We start from the raw sequence: 17,119 nt of genomic DNA, 5'->3' as shown, positions 1-17,119 counted from the left end.
AATTAACGTAAATATAAATGCTAATTTCATCTATTGTAATATGTGTATTGTAATATGTGTATTTTTCTGTAATATCAAGTACTTGAGTGTGTTATTATATATATATTCAATATTTGAAAACTCTGAAGATAAGAAAGTTAATATAACCAATAAATTACGTAAAAGCAGAATGAAAATATAAGTATTTAAGCCAATCTGGTTTTTTTACATTGATTGTGGAACAAAAACTATAATAAAACTATGGACTTCGAAGAATATCCAAATTAGCACATAATGATCATGACATCTTTATTTGGTAACGTTTTTGGAGGTGATATCTAGCCCCCACCCCCAACCCCCCATTTGAGCAGAAAAAGTACTACAATTGTATTTCTATTTGAGATACTGTTAATCCCGAAAGTTGGCGAGGAAAATGTATTACCCAATAATATATTAATTGTAAAAGACACTGTAACAAAATATTTCTAAAGATTAAAATGGATATAAAAGAATCTGTGATCGATGACAACATTGATCATTGTAGTATTCAAAGGAATATGGAATGTAATAAAAAGTAAAGATTCTATTCACAGTGTCTCTTTTAAATCTCTTGAACATTTGGGATAAGAAAGGTATCTTCAACCTAACGCCAGATTGTGAATATATTCATAATGTAATTTACAACACGTTCATCGGAGTCATATGAGCATATTGAACTGGTAATATAACGAGTTTTACTGCAAAGCATCATATCCTTGGTAATTTTTACCCTCAATCCTACATATGAATCCAAAATGATACCGAAAACTGAAGTTGTCAGTGTGCAGGCAGGTATGTTGAAGATATAGAGGATATTCTTTGTGTCTTGAAGAATACCAGTTATATTTCATCGTTTGAGGTGGATATTTTTTTTACGACTGCGAAGCATTTATGATACACACGAGATGAAATATTACTTATTCATCAAGAAATAAGGATTATTCTATTTATTACGTTTTTTTCTGCCATTGTATTTTACAGAGTGATTTGTCCTTGCGTTTAGAAAAATATTGTGGTATGAAAAAAAGTAAATAAATAAATCTGGGTCAACACACTTGGGTTATGTGTATTACTGAATTTTAGCTCTCTGAAAAGCTTACGCGATCAGTTGAGTTTTTGGCATATGTTACTTTATTTAGATCACGTTACTATATTAAGCAAGCAGTAAGATGTTCGAGCTGAATGAATTCCCTAAATTCACCCACCGTGTGAATAATAACGCGAGAGAAACCCGAAATGAGTCAAAGTTAAACGTTCTTTAAATTCTCTAGGTTTTTCACACGGTGTGTGTGATAATGCGAGAGTAGTTCGAGAGTAGTTCGGAGTGAAGTCAGCGGAATGAAGTCTGCCATTTTTGTCTAACGTGCTTTATCTCTGCACTCATGTTACACATACCATGTATAGGCCTATACCTTATAATTACTTAAGGTTAAGTTCGCTTCAAAATTATACAAATAGTTGGACTGACACCTGGGAGTTTGGTGGGCGGGTACTACAAATGGTTGGGCTGATCATCCCTGTATCGTCCTTATGGGATGAGGGGATGAGGATTCAAAATTTTACAAATGGCTGCGCTGAATCCCCGGTGACCTGAAGAGCGCAGACCAAGTGTGGTCAATTTTACCACAGTGCTAAAACGACTTGTTTGAAAGTAATGAATGAATTATCGCTCATATTTTGTATGAAGCATCTTAATGGGTTGGAGATTCAAAATTGTACAAATTGTTGAACTAATCCCCAAAGATCTGAAGGACGGGGTTAATTTGACCAGACCTCTTTTCATGGATAAATATCGTTTATATCGTATGTACATTTGTTTATCGACTTGATATGCTTTTAATATTCATTTGAATGTGACAGTGTTTCATGTCCATTTTTACAAATGCATGAAATGCACACTTGTGTCGGGTTCTGAGCCAGATAAGTGTTTGTAATTACTGAATCAAACCAAGTGGCCGATGCAGTCCCTCTTGATCTGGGCCTCTGGTTGTAATATTTCCAGAATTTCTCATTCAATTTGATTAAGTCTTGGTAGACTCTCACATAATTCACAAAGGTACATAAACATACTTCATATTAGTGCAACATAATACATATTCTCATGAAACAATAATTTTTCATGTTTTATTTTTCGTGGATATCATTTTGATTTTTACACATATGTTTGTTTATTTATGACAAAGATGTACCAACTCTTAACATACCTAATAACATGATAAACACAATTTATGTTAAGGCTTTTATGGGTATTATTATTATGCTTATATCAATGTGCAAGAAAAATCTATACGAGATATCAGATGACATAAACAAATGCACGATCCACAAAAACGTTCATTAAACAACAAAGTCTTAAAATATAATCTAGCTTGAAACATACGTGGTTGAAAACTAGATTTCCCATTGAACATAGCATATACATGGTTGAATTATAAATCTCCATTCGTACATAGCATATATATATGGTTAAACTTTAAATCTCAAATCATATATAGCAAACACACGGTTGAACTCTAAATCTCCCATCTTACATAGCTCGAACATGGTTGAAGTCTTTGTACTTGGATGAACACAAATAAACACTAAATTGAATCCATAATCACTCCGAGTCAGTACTTAAAATCACTGTATCCATTAAGGAGCACTTTAAATTATCTGATGAAAAAACAACATTTTGTCAACATTGCTAAATGAAGTCTGCAGAACTTATTTTACAAGTTTAACGTTCCAGTCAGAATCAGTATCATATATTTGTAACTGAACTCAATAAACAGCAAACGTATATAATATATACAATATATTCCAACCGTTATGAATTTGTCAACTGTCGTCTCCGTTCGTCCGCCTGTCTTTTAATGTCATCAAACTTGTCTTGTATTGGCAGAATATCAATATATGAGTTCCGCTGTTTATCCGTCGGCAGTACATAGTCCCGATAATCGGGCTCAGAAGTAGCGGTGCCATTCGATTTCTCCAACAGGAAATAGTTATTATCAGCACCACCTGTGGCTTCCGGACATCCGGTGTCTGTATTACCCAGCATTGGCTGTCTCTCGGCGTCCTCGTCAGACATTATTTGTGGTGACGAAGGAATCACATTGATATTAATATCACCATCACACTTTGGAGAACAGGACCCTACAGTACACTTTGTCTCACCCTCCTTTTCTACTATAAAATACGCCCCGTCTAAAGGAACATTGTTCTTAACCACTTTAGTATAACCATCTCCTTCCTTCTCAACAATGAAATAATTTTCTTCCATATTTGCCTCCTTGTGTAAACTTCCTTTTGAGCCGGGAATCGGGGCAAGAGTGCTCTGACGTAACGCCTCATACGGGCTACCACCAGTCGTATTCACCTTAATGGAACTGTCCAGTGGATTGTAGATATGACTCCTTCGGAAAATATCTGGTCCTATTTCCTCATACTCCGGATTCCTATATGAAAGTCGTTTTTCACTTTGTTCGCGCGCTCGTGGAAAGCTATTGCTCTTTTGTCCAGCTTCTGGTATCGCCGGAAGTGGATCACGGCGTGTTGGTTCCCGTGTCGCGGCGTATGGTTGGGCCGTTGTTGGCTGGTTACCGTCGACACTAAAGAATCGTTTTACTGTCTGAAGGCCGTTTGATACTCCTCCTAACCTGGTTCTCTTTCTACTAGGAAGTTCTATGTGGCCATCACGGTACGTTGGATCTCCCTGTAATTAACAGTAATTACCAAGTATTAATTATTCATTGATACGCGCATTCCAATCACACAAAACATGTATTAATTTTTACATACCCCCCTTCTTACAGTCAATCAGACTTCATATATCATCTGACAATTACTTACTCTCTTACATTCTACAAGTCTGGAACCTTACCATAGAAACCTCGGCATAAGTTGTATTGTCCTCTGTGTCGGTTATGCTGGTTAGGGTTGTCTTCATCACATTGCAGTCCGCTTCGGCTGCTTTTCTGTAATCATAAAAAACAAATGTAGATATGGTGACGGCCTTTCTGGACACGAAAAACAACAAATATAAAGTTTTGTCTGTTTTTTGTACACTTAAACGATAGGTGAAATAATGTTCATCTTTCCGTAATCTGCAATTCTAAAATGTTGTGACTGTTTTTCTATACGGTAAATATATATAAGTTCTCTGTTCACAGAAATAACTGCTATGAGTGATGTATTTTTATTTGTACAGACCAACTGTAGCTATCGACGGTTATTAGTGTTACTCCGAATCTCTGTAACTCTCATGAATTGAAAACAATAAAAAACGGTCTTGCAAATCGGTACAATAATATATTGTTATTTCTCAGAGCTCCGGTTCAGAACATGACATCCAAAGCAACAGGACTTTTGTTTTGTTAACATGAATTTTAAATGTAAACATATTTAGTTGTTTGTTAACAATGTGTAAACAACTTACCGTCGTCTTCTTTCACTGCGAGTCTTTCGTGACATAACCATGCAGACGATGAACAGCATGCACATGAGGAGGACGAACACAGCCGAGGCCCCGATAATGTACACCATTACATGGGGCACTGGACTAAAGGGCTCTGAAAGACAGAAATACAAATATCAGGGGAATACATGTACAGCCGAGGCCCCGATAATGTACACCATTACATGGGGTACTGGACTAAAGGGCTCTGAAAGACAGAAATACAAACATTAAGGGAATACATGTAGAGCCGAGGCCCCGATAATGTACACCATTACATGGGGTACTGGACTAAAGGGCTCTGAAAGACAGAAATACAAACATTAGGTGAATACATCTACAGCCGAGGCCCCGATAATGTATACCATTACATGGGGTACTGGACTAAAGGGCTCTGAAAGACAGAAATACAAATATCAGGGGAATACATGTAGAGCCGAGGCCCCGATAATGTACACCAGTACATGGGGTACTGGACTAAAGGGCTCTGAAAGACAGAAATACAAATATCAGGGGAATACATGTACAGCCGAGGCCCCGATAATGTACACCATTACATGGGGTACTGGACTAAAGGGCTCTGAAAGACAGAAATACAAATATCAGGGGAATACATGTACAGCCGAGGCCCCGATAATGTACACCATTACATGGGGTACTGGACTAAAGGGCTCTGAAAGACAGAAATACAAATATCAGGGGAATACATGTACAGCCGAGGCCCCGATAATGTACACCATTACATGGGGTACTGGACTAAAGGGCTCTGAAAGACAGAAATACAAATATCAGGGGAATACATGTACAGCCGAGGCCCCGATAATGTACACCAATACATGGGGTACTGGACTAAAGGGCTCTGAAAGACAGAAATACAAATATCTGGAGAATACATGTACAGCCGAGGCCCCGATAATGTACACCAGTACATGGGGTACTGGACTAAAGGGCTCTGAAAGACAGAAATACAAATATCAGGGGAATACATGTACAGCTGAGGCCCCGATAATGTACACCATTACATGGGGTACTGGACTAAAGGGCTCTGAAAGACAGAAATACAAATATCAGGGGAATACATGTACAGCCGAGGCCCTTATAATGTATACCATTACATGGGGTACTGGACTAAAGGGCTCTGAAAGACAGAAATACAAACGTCAGGGAACATTAAGGTAATCCATGTACAGTCGAGGCCACGATAATGTACACCATTACATGGGGTACTGGACTAAAGGGCTCTGAAAGACAGAAATACAAATATCAGGGGAATACATGTAGAGCCGAGGCCCCAATAATGTACACCATTACATGGGGTACTGGACTCAAGGGCTCTGAAAGACAGAAATACAAACGTCAGGGAGCATAAGGGTAATACATGTACAGTCAAGGCCACGATAATGTACACCATTACATGGGGAACTGGACTAAAGGGCTCTGAAAGACAGAAATACAAATATCAGGGAACATTAGGGAATACATGTAAAGCCAAGGCCCCGATAATGTACACCATTACATGGGGTACTGGACTAAAGGGCTCTGAAAGACAGAAATACAAATATCAGGGGAATACACATGTACAGCCGAGGCCCCGATAATGTACACCAGTACATGGGGTACTGGACTAAAGGGCTCTGAAAGACAGAAATACAAATATCAGGGGAACACATGTACAGCCGAGGCCCCGATAATGTACACCATTACATGGGGTACTGGACTAAAGGGCTCTGAAAGACAGAAAAACAAATATCAGGGAATACATGTACAGCCGAGGCCCCGATAATGTACACCATTACATGGGGTACTGGACTAAAGGGCTCTGAAAGACAGAAATACAAATATCAGGAGAATACATGTACAGCCGAGGCCCCGATAATGTACACCATTACATGGGGTACTGGACTAAAGGGCTCTGAAAGACAGAAATACAAATATCAGGAGAATACATGTACAGCCGAGGCCCCGATAATGTACACCATTACATGGGGTACTGGACTAAAGGGCTCTGAAAGACAGAAAATACAAATATCAGGGGAATACATGTACAGCTGAGGCCCCGATAATGTACACCATTACATGGGGTACTGGAACTAAAGGGCTCTGAAAGACAGAAATACAAATATCAGGTGAATACATGTACAGCCGAGGCCCTTATAATGTATACCATTACATGGGGTACTGGACTAAAGGGCTCTGAAAGACAGAAATACAAACGTCAGGGAACATTAAGGTAATCCATGTACAGTCGAGGCCACGATAATGTACACCATTACATGGGGTACTGGACTAAAGGGCTCTGAAAGACAGAAATACAAATATCAGGGGAATACATGTAGAGCCGAGGCCCCAATAATGTACACCATTACATGGTATACTGGACTCAAGGGCTCTGAAAGACAGAAATACAAACGTCAGGGAGCATAAGGGTAATACATGTACAGTCAAGGCCACGATAATGTACACCATTACATGGGGAACTGGACTAAAGGCCTCTGAAAGACAGAAATGCAAACATCAGGGAACATTAGGGTAATACATGTACAGTCAAGGCCACGATAATGTACACTATTACATGGGGGTACTGGACTAAAGGGCTCTGAAAGACAGAAAAACAAATATCAGGGGAACACATGTACAGTCGAGGTCCCGATAATGTACACCAATACATGGGGTACTGGACTAAAGGGCTGTGAAAGACAGAAATACAAATATCAGGGGAATACATGTAGAGCCGAGGTCCCGATAATGTATACCATTACATGGGGTACTGGACTAAAGGGCTCTGAAAGAAAGAAATACAAATATCAGGGGAATACATGTACAGCCGAGGCCCCGATAATGTACACTATTACATGGGGTACTGGACTAAAGGGCTCTGAAAGACAGAAATACAAATATCAGGGGAATACATGTACAGCCGAGGCCTCGATAATGTATACCAATACATGGGGTACTGAACTAAAGGGCTCTGAAAGACAGAAAAAAAATATCAGGGGAATACATGTAGAGCCGAGGCCCCGATAATGTACACCAGTACATGGGGTACTGGACTAAAGGGCTCTGAAAAACAGAAATACAAATATCAGGGGAACACATGTACAGCCGAGGCCCCGATAATGTACACCAGTACATGGAGTACTGGACTAAAGGGCTCTGAAAGACAGAAAAACAAATATCAGGGGAACACATGTACAGCTGAGGCCCCGATAATGTACACCATTACATGGGGTACTGGACTAAAGGGCTCTGAAAGACAGAAATACAAATATCAGGGGAATACATGTACAGCCGAGGCCCCGATAATGTACACCATTACATGGGGTACTGGACTAAAGGGCTCTGAAAGACAGAAATACAAATATCAGGGGAATACATGTACAGCTGAGGCCCCGATAATGTACACCATTACATGGGGTACTGGACTAAAGGGCTCTGAAAGACAGAAATACAAATATCAGGGGAATACATGTACAGCCGAGGCCCCGATAATGTACACCATTACATGGGGTACTGGACTAAAGGGCTCTGAAAGACAGAAATACAAATATCAGGGGAATACATGTACAGCTGAGGCCCCGATAATGTACACCATTACATGGGGTACTGGACTAAAGGGCTCTGAAAGACAGAAATACAAATATCAGGGGAATACATGTACAGCCGAGGCCCTTATAATGTATATCATTACATGGGGTACTGGACTAAAGGGCTCTGAAAGACAGAAATACAAACGTCAGGGAACATTAAGGTAATCCATGTACAGTCGAGGCCACGATAATGTACACCATTACATGGGGTACTGGACTAAAGGGCTCTGAAAGACAGAAATACAAATATCAGGGGAATACATGTAGAGCCGAGGCCACAATAATGTACACCATTACATGGGGTACTGGACTCAAGGGCTCTGAAAGACAGAAATACAAACGTCAGGGAGCATAAGGGTAATACATGTACAGTCAAGGCCACGATAATGTACACCATTACATGGGGAACTGGACTAAAGGCCTCTGAAAGACAGAAATACAAACATCAGGGAACATTAGGGTAATACATGTACAGTCAAGGCCACGATAATGTACACTATTACATGGGGTACTGGACTAAAGGGCTCTGAAAGACAGAAAAACAAATATCAGGGGAAAGCATGTAGAGCCGAGGCCCCGATAATGTACACCAGTACATGGGGTACTGGACTAAAGGGCTCTGAAAAACAGAAATACAAATATCAGGGGAACACATGTACAGCCGAGGCCCCGATAATGTACACCAGTACATGGAGTACTGGACTAAAGGGCTCTGAAAGACAGAAAAACAAATATCAGGGGAACACATGTACAGCTGAGGCCCCGATAATGTACACCATTACATGGGGTACTGGACTAAAGGGCTCTGAAAGACAGAAATACAAATATCAGGAGAATACATGTACAGCCGAGGCCCCGATAATGTACACCATTACATGGGGTACTGGACTAAAGGGCTCTGAAAGACAGAAATACAAATATCAGGAGAATACATGTACAGCCGAGGCCCCGATAATGTACACCATTACATGGGGTACTGGACTAAAGGGCTCTGAAAGACAGAAATACAAATATCAGGAGAATACATGTACAGCCGAGGCCCCGATAATGTACACCATTACATGGGGTACTGGACTAAAGGGCTCTGAAAGACAGAAATACAAATATCAGGGGAATACATGTAGAGCCGAGGCCCCAATAATGTACACCATTACATGGGGTACTGGACTCAAGGGCTCTGAAAGACAGAAATACAAACGTCAGGGAGCATAAGGGTAATACATGTACAGTCAAGGCCACGATAATGTACACCATTACATGGGGAACTGGACTAAAGGCCTCTGAAAGACAGAAATACAAACATCAGGGAACATTAGGGTAATACATGTACAGTCAAGGCCACGATAATGTACACTATTACATGGGGTACTGGACTAAAGGGCTCTGAAAGACAGAAAAACAAATATCAGGGGAACACATGTACAGTCGAGGCCCCGATAATGTATACCATTACATGGGGTACTGGACTAAAGGGCTCTGAAAGACGGAAATACAAACATAAGGGGAATACATGCATGTACACCCGAGGCCCTGATAATGTATACCATTGCATTGGGTACTGGACTAAAGGGCTCTGAAAGACTGAAATACAAATATCAGGAGAATACATGTACAGCCGAGGCCCCGATAATGTATTCCATTACATGGGATACTGGACAAAAGGGCTCTGAAAGACTGAAATACAAACGTCAGGGAACATTAGGGGAATACATGAACAGTCGAGGCCCCGATAATGTATGCCATTACATGGGGTACTCATACTGACAATTTTTTCACAAAAACATTGCACTTTTATTATGTGATAGGTATACTTATTTACCACGAGTGTTCACTCAGCACATTTCCAAAGATGTTTGACAGTGCAATTTGAGGAAAAGAGCTTATATTACATGTTCTCTGAAAATAAGGACATGCTTTTTATTAACATTGGTATTACCAATGGAATGTTAACTGCAGATTTGTATTGTAACTGAGACACAGGAGAGAAGTGTTTTACTTTGAAACCAACAAATGAAATAGAATCATGCATAAAAGGAGTACTCACTTCTTGTACTGATGCCATCTGTGACAACGGTACTCGGACCGGCTGTACTGGTCGTTAGGGTCACCGGGTTTCCATTGATGTCGGAATATTTAGACCAACATTCAATATATAAGTCGTCGTCGTTTTCTGTAAAAGTGACAAACGGTTGACATTTACTCCAATTATGCTGATTAACGTAGTATAAGTGATAGTTACAACAATACAAATTTGTAAACAACGATATATTTTTGCATCGTCCATATTTGTTTTTATTTGTGTTAAGTCAAAGAACCCTCTAGCGTCTGAGTATGTGCTATTTTTGAGGGTTATAAAAAATTTTTTTATTGAAATACCGTGAGCAGAAAGACGAACGTATCGTTTCTTTTGTGTCATCTTTTGATGTTTTTAGCCATTTACACACATCATGCATGGTTCAGTAGTTTTCAAAGATATTATATCACATTTTACATTATTCACATTACTATCTTAGAATTTTAACCATGCAACTACTGGTTGTGAAGCTCTGACCAAAATCATAATATATACATATGTTTGCTTTGACTCTAATTTATCGTATTTTCTATGTTATTCTTTGTTTTACGAATTGATAACTTCTTATTTAAGAGAGACAAGGTATGATCATATATGCGGTATCCAAGACACGCCTTTTACCAAAGAATGCGAATTATTAATACGTAGTAACTGGGGTATAACTGACACTGCAATTTCTTCATATCAAAATCAAGAGGTGTTGCTCTACTGATGAATAATGCTTTTGATTGCAATATCAAAAAGGCAAAAGATGGTAACTTTTTACAAATAACTCTAATATTTATTGCCCAAACTATGCCTATTTTTTTTTTTTTTTTTTTTTTATTAAGTTGAGGATACAAATCCAAATACTTCATTAAAAACTGGCATCCAATTTCTCTATTTAATATTGTGTATATAATTGCTTCATGGGCAGTAGCTAATAAATTTGAAAATACATGTGTAGGCTGGAAGGTTTTAGAATCATGGCTTAAAAAGGGAATTGCTATTATACAAGAGCTGTTTCTCCATGTTCTCTCCTTATATATGAGGAATTTTGTAGTATTTATGGTATAGTAGGTAATTTATCTTCAGTACATGGACTGCTATCCAAAAAGTATATGTTTAAGTATATTTAAAAGAATCTAAAGAACGTAAAGATGTTTAAACCTGACCAAATTAAAAGGGAGACAATCACAAAAAAGTTATGCAAATTTGGGATTGAAAATGATAAATCTTGTAGCTTTTATAAACTAAGGTCTATTAAACTTACATGGGTAAGATTAAAGAGAAATAACAGACAATTTTTACAACTTTTATCAACATTGATCTTGTTTCAAATTGTGGTTCGGAATATATATAGAATGTGAAAACAACTGTAACAATAAATTCTGGAGTGGTGTTCTTAAATCGTAGTGTAAGCTCAAAAGGAAATGAGTACATTCAGGAATACTTTTTATAGCTCCCATTTGGTATAATAGTGATATTAAGACTATTATCAGAAAGGTGTTGGTTTCATAAACGATATTGTAAAGAATGTAGAAGAACGTTCTAAATATATCAAGAATTTGTTCAGATTGACTTTGCAAACACTTATTTCTTACGGTACCAAGGTCTTGTTTCAGAAACTAAAATTTAATTTCTTCATAGAATTTACAGAGAAAAGAAATTCATTATCCATGTTGCCTATCAACTCTTCTTTAGAGATAAAAAAGGATCAAAACTGTTTTATAACTTTTTAAACAAGTCAGATATGATACCACCTGGTGCTTGAAAATGGAATACAATTTTTGATGATATAAAAATGAAAATATTGTATAAAATATGTAAAATTCCATTTTATGTTAAATGCAAAACTACAGTGGTTCTAATATAGATTAATCCATTATATTTTGACAACAAATTCATTTTTGTTTAACATCAGAGTAGTTATCTCCCCTTTGAACCTGAACCTATTATACGCCATATATTATGGGAATGATAGGAAGTGCAAGGACTGTTTTGATACATTATTACAAGCTCTCTTATTTCCCGTTTCTGTTAATAACCTTCCCTTCTTTTTTGGACTCTTGTATGACAATTATCTCCATAGTAAAAGAATGGACCCTGAAATCTTCTTAATTATAAAGCAATAGGATCACAGTTTATTAAGCATCAACGCCCTTATCAACACAACCAAAGACCATTATACAATTCAAAAATATTTTTTCAAATAGTAAAGATGATTTATTTTATTAAGTATGTTAAATCCGTAATTACTATTTTTACCAATCCTGACTTCGATTCCTTTCCTTAATATTTAGTGCAAAATAATTGATATTTTTTCATTTCCAAATTTCATTCGTGTTATTTCCTCCTTCTTTCCATCTCCTTTACTTCCTGTACAGTTTACTGTGCTCTTTACGCCTCATATGTAGTTGTAACTGTATGTATGTTGATGTATATATTTAATCTGTGGCAAGCGATAACATACATAATACATATAGGTGGATGTACATGTATATGATTTAATGGCCATGAAAAAAAATAAAGAATAAATACTGTTTGAAACAAACGTAGAAAAAGCCTCTACACTAGCGAAGCGGTCTTGTACGTGTTGGGTGAATCTTTATAATATATGTATGTATGTATGTTAAATAAATATATTATTGTAAGTCAAGTGCACTGTATATTGTCAAGGCCTTGTCTGATGAACCGTATGGTTAAAAAATAAAGAATTGAATTGATTTAAAGCTTGTAAACAGTAAAGAGAGCATGTGCAGTGTGTAATGAATAGAATAGAATGCATCAGGTATGGTTCTAATGATATAACCTATTATGTCGTTTGTATGCATGTGTTAAATAAAGGAGTTTTTAAGTAAGTGTGTATGTGTTTGAGAATGTACTGAGTGTGTTATTGAATGAAAATCCTGGATAAAAATAATAAGAAAATATTTTATCCAATTATTCTTTTTAGTATTGAAATTATATTGAAAAGTAACTGTGGAGTCCAAGATTTTTACAGAGTGAATGTCAAAGACTATACTATAAACTGTAACATGTAGAACTGGTCAATCCAAATGGGGAACCTCTTTTGATTATGATCAAGAATCGTGGAAGGATATATACAATATACCCTTCATGTCCACCAGCGATACTAAACTTCAATGGCTTCAGTTACTAATTTCTCATCATATACTTATAAATAACACTCAACTTTGTAAAATTGGCCTCTCAAATAATCCTCACGGTATGTTATGTACTCTAAAAAAGGAGACAATCACTCATCTGTTTGGGAATGCTCTGAAGTTCAGAACATTTTAGTCAATTTGAAATTCTCCTGGATATTCTGTTTATTCCTGTAATTACACGTTATAAATAAAATGTTTTTAGGAAAATAAGAACACGAAGCCATGTGTCAAAGAATAGATAATGAGATAATTCTTTTTACTAAATGTTGTATTTACAAAACAAGATGTCTACATGATTCATAAAATGTGACGGTCCTTTTAAACTATATTTAATAATTTTACTATATTAAAAAATGTATAGTTTATGAGAAAGGAGAATAACACTTTTTTAAATTCTTAAGGTTGAAGCTTCAGTTAGCTTGTTTTAGAATTTAGGGCCATAGGTCGATGCTTACAAAGATAGATTGTTCACAAAATATTAATTTCCTGACAAAAACTTGAGAACCCATATACGGAATTTGTACAAACTTCACACAATGGTAACATAAGAGATAACGCAGCTTGTGTTTCAATTTGGGGTCAAAAGGTCTACTACAAAGGTCATTGTTACTAAATATTGTAGATTATTACACAAAATCTTAAAGTGAATTGTCGGACAAAGAAAACCAGTCTAAATGCGTTAATTGGCCTTCCAAAAGTTCTCACATATTAATACTACGGTCAAGTTCTGCTTACGTTTCCCAGTTCTGACCATTGAAATAAAGAAAAGTTGAAAGCATTGAAAGCGAGGCTTCGTTGAAATGAAACCACGGACATAGTCAGCCGGGAGGACGTTTTAGGATTCCTATACTTTAAATTAATTTCTACGTACGCAGGCAGATTTTGACTAGAAAGTTTAATTTTCTATTCCATAAGAAATTATACTGGATACATTCACACCATTTCTACCAACTTTTAGCCATCCTTGCCCGACTGTTCACTTTAAATTCAACATAATAACGTGATAATAAATTGATGGATTTTAATAATATCTGTCACTTAAACAAGGTTTTTACAAGCCGGAATGTTCTCATTGTCATAAGGCAGTTATATCTTTGTATGAGACATCTAGTCATAATAATAACTTGCCAAAGATAAGAAAATGTAATTGGCAACAGGAGCCGTGTGTTGTTTGCAGCACATACTCTAAGCTTGTTATCATCATATATAGAGAGAGGATCTTACATAAGTGGCTATGTGATATGAAATTAATCAAACGAGTTGAGAAATTTCACATCACATAGTCATGAGTGTAACATTCTATTTATCACATAACTTATATTAATAGAAATATAAGTAAAATTTCAAAATTTCGACTTTATATAAAACAGAAGAAATCTGGCTCGGATGTGACGTTCCCTTCTAATGAGACAATCATGCGAAGTCATATATACATTATGACGTCAAATCTATATGTGACGTCATAATAGTGTTATTACACATGTGTCCTACGATATTTATGACATGACCGTATGACATGGCTGGACGGGCCAGTTATGTGATAAATGCGAATATATTATTTTACATATGAACTTTGAGCGCCTGTGGACCTCTCCTGTATGCAATGTCACTTGTCTATGTTAATTTGTATGTTTGGGAGACTGCAATAGTCGTGATGTGTTCTTGTAATAGTGGAAGTCTTGTTTTTTTATAGTGCTATCTCACTGAAGCATGCCACCACACACACCGATCAACACATAACCCAGTCACATGAAACTGACAATAGGCAAATTATCGGCAGTCGTCCATCTTCCTATATTCCGAACGCTAAAATAGGAATTGGAACTTCCATTTTTTATGGACTGTGGTATGTTTCGGCCAGGGGACAGAACACAGAGCCTTCCTCACAAGAGTACAAGGCGAGACGACACTAACATACAGCAGTATCCTTAACACAAAAGGCACTATGCACAGCACACTGAAATAGATGCCGTCAATAAATGATCTTAGCTGGATCTCATTGGACGTTAAGCAAGATAAACTAACGAAGCAATCCAATTTGTTAACCTAACAGTTAGATTGCGTACATTATATACTATTTGAAGGAGACAAATATGTGGATAAGTATACAAATGTTTTTTTATATATATACTAAAACCATAGTATTAAGTCTACTGTTTTAAGGATTTAATAATGATACGACATGCAGATCCTTATAAAGTTCATGTACGTAGAGAATGTACAATGGGACTCATCGTATTTGGATCAAATTGTTTCGGGAAAAATATTTCTATTAACTAACTGTGGATTAAATATACACATATATTGTTAACTACTCAAGGAAAATGTCGGTGAAATAATTGTCTTCTATTCACAAAACCATATTCTTTACTTTATAAATCTTTAATTTGAACAGATCAAATCAAAGTTTAACAAGTGTGATTAATAACAACATATTTATAAATAAACATGGATGACATATTGACCCTAAAATACGTAGGGCTAGTCATTGTTGACACTCTTCAACATGGCCCATTTATATATACAAGAATCGCGAGTGTAAGAGCTTTACCAGGGCCCGGTATAACAGATTTTTAAACTTACCTTCACTTTTTTTCATCCTGTGTTTATTCTTGACCATTTTGATAAACTTTCTTTTCGCATTAGTGTCATTTCTGATCAAAACAGTCCACCATTATGATTTCCCTTTCTGTAGTTTCTCGTTCTCCCTTCTGCTTTGTCGAATGAATGACTAACTTCCGGTCCGGATGTTAGACCTCTTAGGCAGCGAGGATTGTGTAGGCCAGAGCCTCACTAGTAAAATACATATTCACCCTCAGTCTTCACAAAGAGCTGTCGTAGTTTTACGTCGGACGCTGATGACTCTTCACCCAGTTACCAATTCACTTCCTGTTTAGTGTAGTTATGAAATATGCGTTGTGATGTTTGTTTCCTATGTAGTACTTTAGTCTGAATGTTTCACGAGCTTATATACCCTTGACTTGAAATTCAGAAGAAATGTTAAGTGGTCTAATGTCCCGACATTGAGGATTAAATCAAAGTAATATGAACTCCCATATATTTTATGTTTTATAAATGTAGTATAGATTAAATTCTCGATGACCCGATCTCGTAAACAAGGTTTACTTTAAAGCCATTTGTTCGTCCCGACAAAATGTATGCTTTAAAGCTAACCTAACTTCTTACTCCTTTTGTCACTGTAATGACATTTTTCACTGTAATGCTTTAATAGTCCTTGCAGATTCAATGCACGGCATTCTTCATATTTTATGGACAACATGAAACGAGGGCCATGATCCTAATGATAACCACTACCCTCTTCGTCACACTAGACAGTTCAATTCCCCAATATGTAGGACTAACACTTACTATGATAGCGTCTTTCCTTTCATGTGCCGTACAGTTAATGCCCCAGATGAAAATCTATTTTAACTCTCCTACACTTGCAAGTTTCAACATTTGTTAGATAAAGTTACTGATATGAAATCTGTAGGGGAAAATAGGGGAAAGGGGGACAAACATCATACTTACTCAACTCAGTAATAATACGTTTTACAGCATGTTCATCTAACTGATAACCCATCATGTAATTGCCCTGATTCATGTGTGACAGTTTATCATTAGTTGCTTGAATGTCCACTCCACATTGATATTCGCAATGAATTAATCCAAAACATCTACAGATACAATAATACACATGATTACATGAGTATTCTTACATTTATGTATGGATGTAATAATTGTGACATTAATATAAATAAAGAAATGCTTAATGATATTCATCTCTTCAGTAGAAAGTCTAAACGATTTGACATTCACAAAAGTTGAGTCTCTATATATAATACTGACCGTA

The 17,119-nt window shown here is 36.8% G+C and overlaps 1 protein-coding gene across 1 annotated transcript; it reads right to left on the bottom strand.

Annotated features, from left to right (window-relative positions):
• Nucleotides 1-2,110: 2,110 nt before the first annotated feature.
• On the bottom strand, nt 2,111-16,166 carry LOC138336051 (uncharacterized). The gene is made up of 5 exons (XM_069285322.1): nt 15,850-16,166; nt 10,088-10,213; nt 4,439-4,571; nt 3,884-3,977; nt 2,111-3,715 (listed from the first exon to the last, which is right to left on the bottom strand). The coding sequence occupies exons 1-5, from the start codon at nt 15,884-15,886 to the stop codon at nt 2,828-2,830; spliced, it is 1,278 nt and encodes a 425-aa protein (XP_069141423.1). The 5' UTR covers nt 15,887-16,166; the 3' UTR covers nt 2,111-2,827.
• Between the last annotated feature and the right edge of the window lie 953 nt (nt 16,167-17,119).

Source organism: Argopecten irradians, chromosome 12, assembly GCF_041381155.1.
Source record: "Argopecten irradians isolate NY chromosome 12, Ai_NY, whole genome shotgun sequence".
NCBI lineage: Eukaryota > Metazoa > Mollusca > Bivalvia > Pectinida > Pectinidae > Argopecten > Argopecten irradians.
Note: the sequence above shows the minus strand (reverse complement) of the source record. Positions and strands in the feature narration are given on the sequence as shown.

Excerpts from the sequence above, each read along its gene's own strand:
- LOC138336051 (XM_069285322.1), bottom strand. The coding sequence starts at position 15,886 with ATGGTCAAGAATAAACACAGGATGAAAAAAAGTGAAG. Across the intron at positions 10,214-15,849 it reads CAGGATGAAAAAAAGTGAAG|AAAACGACGACGACTTATAT; the intron begins GTAAGTTTAAAA and ends TCACTTTTACAG. Across the intron at positions 3,716-3,883 it reads CTTATGCCGAGGTTTCTATG|GGAGATCCAACGTACCGTGA; the intron begins GTAAGGTTCCAG and ends TGTTAATTACAG.